The sequence below is a fragment of the Chinchilla lanigera genome, unplaced genomic scaffold (assembly GCF_000276665.1).
Source record: "Chinchilla lanigera isolate Chin_1 unplaced genomic scaffold, ChiLan1.0 scaffold00024, whole genome shotgun sequence".
Classification (NCBI taxonomy): Eukaryota; Metazoa; Chordata; class Mammalia; order Rodentia; family Chinchillidae; genus Chinchilla; species Chinchilla lanigera.
Genome location: NW_004955425.1, coordinates 23,846,950 through 23,855,060, shown reverse-complemented (window position 1 = coordinate 23,855,060; position 8,111 = coordinate 23,846,950). Strand labels below are relative to the sequence as shown.

General features: G+C 38.9%; 1 protein-coding gene across 1 annotated transcript in view; it reads left to right on the top strand.

Moving 5' to 3' along the window:
• Aggf1 (angiogenic factor with G patch and FHA domains 1) overlaps positions 1–7,559 on the top strand; it is a 26,463-nt gene extending 18,904 nt beyond the window's left edge. Inside the window, exons 11-14 of the mRNA XM_005386032.2 lie at positions 847–929; positions 3,860–3,987; positions 5,728–5,827; positions 7,191–7,559. Of these exons, the coding sequence (XP_005386089.1) occupies positions 847–929; positions 3,860–3,987; positions 5,728–5,827; positions 7,191–7,388 (509 nt within the window). The 3' untranslated portion in view covers positions 7,389–7,559. The remainder of the gene's footprint in view (positions 1–846; positions 930–3,859; positions 3,988–5,727; positions 5,828–7,190) is intronic.
• Positions 7,560–8,111: the final 552 nt, after the last annotated feature.

Here is an 8,111-nt window from a genome sequence, read left to right as displayed (position 1 = left end):
GCGCTGTGCTGCTGAGTTAAATCCCCAGCCCCCTATACTTGACTTTTGCTTTCCTTTATTTTGTTCTGTTTGTTGTGTTTTTGTGGTGCAAAGGACTGCGCTCAGGAGCTCTCATGTTATAAGCAAGCGTTCTGCCATTGAACTTATACTCCCAGCCTGCTCTTGTCATAAAATATTAGGATAGAAAACCATAGGCCAAAGTTTTAAGGGCCATTGATTCCTATCTAATTGATAATTTATGTTGCTATATTGTCTATGTATACCAATATTTTTTATAATAAATAGTTCAGGGTATTGCTGTGGTGCTTTGAACTTACCCATCTAAAGCTTCTAAAATTTAAATACTTTGAAGTAGCAAGGGAATATTTTTATTTCAGCTTTTCCTGTGAATATGAAGTATATATGTTCATTGTTTTGTTTTCTGATACCAGTTTGAAAATGAATATGTCACATTATACAGTAACATGAATTGTGGGTTCTGTGATTTTTGTTTTCCTTTTGTACATTTGTATGTTCCTTTGGAAAATTTACTTAATATTTCTGTGTCTGGGATTCTGTTACAATAATCCTAATGAATGAGTAAGATATTCATTGTTTATTTTGGTATCTGTGCTGTCAAGTCCTAATCTTTGGGTTTTGGTTTGCTTTCCAAATATATTTAGTTTCAAAAAGCTAAAAGCAAGTTGTTATAACCCAAGATCCTTTACATTAGTGTTTATCTCAACTTCTGGTTGATCTAAATAGGGTACTAATAATATTTAGTTTTTAAATTAAATAGTAGCATTGATATTTTACAGAGTCTCAAATTTAGTGGATTTTTTTCACCAGACTTACTGTTCATTTCAGTTGGTCCAGCATTAAGTAAGGAGGAAAAAGAATTGGAAAGAAGAAAAGAATTAAAGAAAATACGAGTAAAGTATGGTTTACAGGTAAGGATGTTAAATATTGTCTTATGTTAAACCATATATCTGGCTTTGAATAAAAAAAATGCCTGTAGCTATACTAAGTAAATTATATATAACCAAAAAGAACTACTTAGCATGAATTTTGAGATTTACTTCTATTTGTTCTGGTGTCCCCAACCTAACAGCTATGGAGATTGGAGTATAAAAGTGATAATGGTAGCTTACATTTGAGTAGGTATTTCTGGCTCTAAACAAAAATACTACATTAAGATGCCATGCAAGAACACAGAGGACTAATTCTGATTTTTGGACTTAGGATGACAGTATCCTATTGGCTTATAGATAAAAAACTGGATTAAGTGAATCTAGAAATAGACCAATGTGTGTGTGTGACAGATATATCTGACAGCTGATTTTCAACAAAGACATGGAGGAAGTTTGGCGGCAAAAATGTGGATAGTTTTTGTTGGGCTTGATGGCACACGCCTGTAATCCCAGCACTTGGGTGGCTGAGGCATGAAGATTGTTGCAAGTTCAAGACCAGCCTGGGCTGCAAAGTGAGCTCAAGGCCATCCTGAGCTGCATAATGAGACCCTGTCTCAAAAAGCCAAAAAAAAAAAAATTTTTTTTTTCTAACAAATGGTTGTAGAATAATTAGATGAATATGTGCAAAAGAAAGAAAAGCAAATGAATAAACAACAAAGAGCTCATTTGTGCTTTGTACGTTACTCAAAAGTGACCTAAAAATGTATCATAGATGTAAAGCCTAAGATCCTTAGAAGTGTTTAAGAAAATGGTTCAGCAAAGATTTCTAATATATCTAAGAACAGAAGCACAACCCATAAGAACAGTTATACTTCCTCAAAATTTAAAATTTCTGTTCTTCTAAAGACACTTAAGAAAATGAAAAGAAACTCGGCATGATGGCATAAATCTGTATTCTTAGCTACTTGGGAGGCTGAGGCAGGAGGATTGCAAATTAATGGTCAGCCCAGGCAACTTAGCAAAGCCCTGGCTCACAGTTTAAAAAATTAAAAATCCAGGTGAAGTGCCCCTGATCTCAGTCTATGCGTCTATCAAAGGGGTAGAGGTGGGAGGGGAGGGAGAAAGAAAGGGAGAAACAGAAACAATGAAAACACGAGCCGTAGACTGGAAAAAATATTTGCAAATCATGTATCTGATGAGAGACATATCTAGAATATGGGAAAAACTCAAAATTCAATACAGAAAAAATAACTCAAAAACCAGACAAAAAGGCTATCTAGCAGTGTGGTGGTCACATGCAGTCCCAGCTGCTTGCAAAGCTGAGGTCAGATTGCATGAATGAGTGAGAGAGTGAGTGAATGAATGTCAAGGATATGCATAGACACTTTATCAAATAATACCACCCATGGCAAGTACATACATGAAAAGATGTTCAATCCTTTTGTGTGTGTGTGTGTGTGTGTGTGTGTGTGTGTGTGTGTGTTTGAGACAGGGTCTCACTATGCCGTTCAGGCTGGCCTTGAGCTCAGTTTGTAGCTCAGGCTGTTCTTGAACTTGGAACAATCCTCCTGCTCAACCTCCTGAGTGCTGGGATTACAGGCGTGTGCCACCACGCTCAGCAAGATGTTCAATATTATTCATCATTAGTGAATTTAAACCTTAGTGAGATATTACGTATCTACTGGAATGGCTGAATTTTCACACTGAACTTAACTATACCAAATGCTGGAAGGGATGCAGATGAGCTGGAACTCATACAGTGCTGGTGAGAGTGTAAACTGCTGCAGTTGCTTTGGAAAACAGGTGATAATTTTTAAAAAGCTGAAGGAGACTAAGGGGCTGGCTCAGTGAAAGAGTATTTCTGCACCATGCAGGAAGACCTATGTTCAATCCCTGTTTTAAAAAACTATTTAAACCATTAAAAAAAAGTGACATATACACCTCCTGTATGATCCAGCTGTTTCACGTCTAGGTATTTACCCAAGAGCAACCCGAGCATGTTTTGATACAAAGGCTAGTAACACGTACTTAGCTGTTGTTCTGTAATAACCTAAAACCGGGGTGCTCATCATACACAGGTAAACAAACTGTGGTGTGTTGTCTCCTGGGGAATAAACTCACTAGGGTAGTGGTTTTCTATTATTTCTCTGTTTAACAGAAAAATTAAAACTTCTGTGGTATGTGCTTTCCTGCTTTGCTCTTCAGTCCCATCATCCTTGGATGCCTGTCATTCTTTTTTCTGTACTGGGAATTGGACTCAGGATCTTGTGCTTGCCAGGCAGGCGCTGTGCCACCGAGCTGTATCCCTGGCCCTGTCATTCTGTTAGCAATCAGCAAGTAATGACAGTGGAAAAAGGAAGACCTCTCTGATGACTAAAGCAGCACTGAATGCCTCTTCTTGTACCACTGCCACAGCACGGCAAACCTCTGTTCTCAAACCACCCATGCCGTAGCAGGCTCAGTTATGTGTCTTTCCTCGTGATTAAGATTTCATTGTGTTCCACTCCCTGGCACGGAGTTTAGTGCCTTACGCAGTGAATATTTGTTGGATAGTGGGTTAGTCATACAAATAGTGGTATTAAAGTAATGAACTATTATTATCACCAGAGTGAAGGGGTATGTATCTTTTTCTCATTTCTTAAAAGACTTTCATATTTTTCCCTTTCAAAAGCAAGCAGCCTCATACTGTGTTAAGTTCTTATGGCAGAGACTTTGCTTTCCTTAGAAAAAGGCGGGTAGCTTGTTTCTTCCAGTCTCAAGGGTTCTGTATTTTTCTTTAAATACTGGCAGTTCACAGGGCAGCATGAGAGCACGGCGTTAAATCAGGATATACGACACCCTTACCGGGGCTCTTCCTTGTCACTTGTGAGCCACATCAAACCTTATTTCCTAAGTAAAGCAAATGTACAGAAGGTAAGTTTTTATCTATTAGCTTTCCTTTTGTCAGTGAATATTCTGTGTTTATTAAGAACGCAGATTATGAAGATGAAAAGACATTGAAGAATCCAAAGTACAAAGACAGAGCTGGAAAACGCAGGGAGCAGGTTGGCAGTGAGGGCACTTTCCACAGAGACGATGCTCCTGCGTCCATCCACACGTGAGTACTGGGGGCCACTGCCTGGGACAGCCGTCACCCGTCATTACACTGGGTGGTGTCTGACTTACAGAGCAGTGTGTTGTGATAGGGAACCTGTAAAGGACCATCAGAACAAGATGGAAACACTGCAGTCTGCCTACACTTTAATGCTGGTGTTCCATTACTCACAGAAAGTGATACATGTGCACATGTATGTAAACACACCCGTAAGTACATGGCTGACATTCTGGACACTCAGTCATGTAAGTGTACTTTTATATATCTAAACATCAAGCGGGGGCTAGTAAGGAATTGGTGTGCTAGTGGTTTTTATAATTATTTGAACATTCAAATATTTTCTTGGTGACTCTGAAACACTGTTTTGCTCATGTTTCTTTGGCTTAGTGTTTTGTTTTTGATAAAGTAGCTTCAGTAAACATGAAATGAGGATTTGAGGCCTACAGCATGACTCTATTTCTATACTTAGTCGTATATTAGCTACATTTTTTTCTCATTCTAGGGTGAGTCAAAATTTAAATTGTTCATATAGAAGTTGTAACTGATTACAAGGTTTTGATTCAGTATTCTATTTAGTTGATACCTCAAAATCTGCTTGTGAGAGCTTTACAGTTACAAATGGCAGCAGTTTCTTCTTAATAATACCTAAAACAGTGGTGCTTTTAACAATTTATGGAGTCAGATTTAATGAACTGTTTTGTTACTAGTTCATTACTGAGCACCATGACATATTGTTTGAGTATTTTAAAAATAATTGTTGGAGAATATGAAGATAACTTTAGTTAAATTGGAGGGCAGGATTAAAAAACGAAACACAGGTCTGACATGGTGTAGTTTATTTTTACTAAAGTGCTAAGTTAGCATATTTAGAACTGAAAATGTAACAAACAACATAAAATTAAACTTTTGAATTAGCAGAATATAAAATCACAACACAAAATGCAAATAGTGAGTGACAGGTGTCTTTGTTGTTTTTTTTTTAATTTGAGACAGGGTCTCACTATGCAGTTCAGGTTGGCCTTGAACTCACTTTGCAGCCCAGGCTGGCCTTGAACTCGCCTAGATCCTTCTGCCTCAGCCTCCTGAGTGCTGGGATTACATGTGTGTACCTACTATCATGCCCAGCCTTTTGAGTGACAAGTTTTGTTCTACCTTTTAATTGATTTATGTACAGACAAGCATATAAATTTTAAGTGTCCAGTTTAATGATATACTATAAGGTTAACATTGTGGAATACACGTTTCTTGGACAATAAATAGGAAATTACGGTAACCCCAGCAGCCCACCCTCCTTGTACCCACTGCTAATCTCTGTTCCTCTGTTCTTTTGGAAGGCAGTCATCATCCTGACTGCAATAAATTAATTTCACTTATTTTAAAATTTTAAAGAAGTGGAACAATTTAGTGTTTATTGTGTGTCTTTATTTTTTTTGTCCTACCTGACTTTGTTAGGTTATCATTTAATTTCGTTGCTATGTAATACTCTGTTTTATGAATTTATTTGTCCATTGACCATTGATAGACATCTGGATTGCTACCAGTTTGTTGCTGTTAGATTGCTGGATAAGCATTCTTATATATATGTTATTTGGAACACGGTGCGCACCTTTCTGTTAAGTAGTTTGTGTTGGAGTAGAGTTTGTGTTTTCCAGTTTATTAGGTGATGTCAAACAGTTTTCTAAAGTACTTACACCAACTGTGGTCTAAAAGATCAGTCAGTTATCGTCCTGATTTTTCTTTCAGTGAAATTACCGATAGCAACAGAGGTCGGAAGATGCTGGAGAAGATGGGCTGGAGGAAAGGGGAGGGCCTAGGGAAGGATGGCGGAGGCGTGAAAACCCCGGTAAGACTGCATTCCGTTCCTTCTGTGTTCCTACAGTGGACACACGGAGCCGGGCAGTGCCCTGCCCTCTCAATACAGGGGCCCTGACAGCCCAGGCTCTGCCCTTGTGGCTTGTGCCACTTCCAGATGTGGGTGTTAGTTGTCTGGCATTTATGTCTCGTGGAAGCCTCTTCTAGCAGTCTGTGCTACGTGAAGGCTAGGATAGAAATGCTAATCCCTAAGCCATGCATTCTGTGTCTTCTCAGTGTGTTAATTTGCTTTGTGGTGCTGGGAGTCAAACCTAGTGTCCCTGCATGCACAGAACGTGCTCTGACACATCCCCAGCCCTTTGAGTTGCTTTTAATGATCTCCTTTCTGCAACTGTACTGAAGACTGGAGGAACGATTAGTTTACTAACAGGTGGATTCCGTATTAGCTGGAGAACCTGATAGGGTCAAGAATCAGAACACATAACATGCAGTATGGAGGAGAATGTCTAGGAAACAATACAGAGTTTTAATTCCTTCATCCTATGATTCATAGGCTGTTGCAGTTACTTTTTACAAAAAAAAAATACTTATAAAATGTCCTAGTAATAGAACTTTCATGGTTTTACTTGGTACTTACAGAAATAAGTGGGTCAGTATGAATATGATGGTAATTTTCTCCTTTTCATTGAGATACACTGTGAAGAACATGGATTGTGTTGGACCTGGGTTAGAGTGTGTACGGGACCTGCCACGGAACAGTCATATGGGTTTAGACAAGTTTAGACTTCACTTGGGGATAAAAACTATTTTTCTATGATGTTCTGAAGATAAACCCCTAAGGTTGGCACTTACATAAGGCACTCAGTGACTGGTAGGTGTTAATGTTTACAAAGAATGAGAAGTCCTTCCTTCATGTTAGGAAAATGAAGTTCTCTTTATGATTTCTATTATTTATTTAATTTTGCAGGGCAGGGGATCAAACCAGGGCCTTGCTCACACTTAACACTGAGCTACACTCCTGGTCCTTCTTAATGATTCTTAGTGTGTAACTTCTTGTTTAGTTACTTCGGGGAGAGTGGGACAAATTTAAATGTGCCATGGCCTTTACCTCCGGTTAGAGTGGGATGCTGTAGCATCTGGATGTACTTTGGTGGTTGCTCTTTAAGCAGCCCTATTTTCTGCAGAGTTGGCTGTACTTACTGACCAGCAAAAAGTGTGAACAACGAGGTTAATTTCCACAGATAATGGTATGTGTATTCCTGTATGTATTTGATGCAGTTGACATTTTCACTCACATCAATCTTCAATTAAAGAATTATAGTTAGAATACCATGATGGACACAGGCAGGTGTCAATGTGTTTAAATAAATTCTCTGCTCCACTTTTGGTAACAGATCCAGCTTCAGCTTCGGCGAACACATGCAGGCTTGGGGACAGGCAAACCATCCTCCATTGAAGATGTTCCTCTTCAAAGCAAGAGCAAAAAAAATTGGGACAAAGCCCGAGAGAGGTTTGCTGAAAGCTTTCCTGAAACCAAACCTCCAAAGGATGCTCCAGGGACCATCCCTTGGGTAAAAGGGACTGGGGAGTAAAGGGTAGTCACAGAAAAAAAACTTCAGCTTCTTTTACAAGAAGAATTTAGAGACTCTTTATTTTATTGCAAAATATTTCCCCTGGTAGAGTCAGTGACACAGAGAGCTGTGCCACAGATATTCTTTCATGATTCAGAATTGTGTAATAAAATGAGGTTTGCAGCTTGTAAACGCCGTTGTCCTGATGAATGCGTAAACAGTGACTGAATCAACTACATCATGGGTGGACCAAAGTTGCCTGGCACAGATCACACTTCCTCTTCTCTCACACAGCACCGTAAACACAACTAGCCATACAGTCAGAAGTCACGTAGCCACTGCCTAAGATATACATTGTTCTTCACCTGTCATTACAGGATGCACAGCAAAAGAACACCAGAAGCCCACAGAGACAGTTCCGACTGGCTGCATCTCATGTACACCCTTTAGGATTAGATAAAACACGTTAAGAAAACACAGGTAGTGGTATGTAAATTTTACTTGCGAACTAGTGAACAGGTGACATGTAGAAAATCAGTGTTTTCTTCTGTGGAGCATCTTGATTTGTATTGTATATTTAGTGTTTACACTTGGTTCATTTCTAGCTAAAGAAATACTTAGGGACAATGGAGTATAGTATTGACATAGTCTGTTTGCAGGCATTTGTAGTTTTGATAAATAGCATTGCAGATTTCCAGTGCGAGTGGATTTCTAGCCAAGGCCTCCAACTCAGATATTTATTGA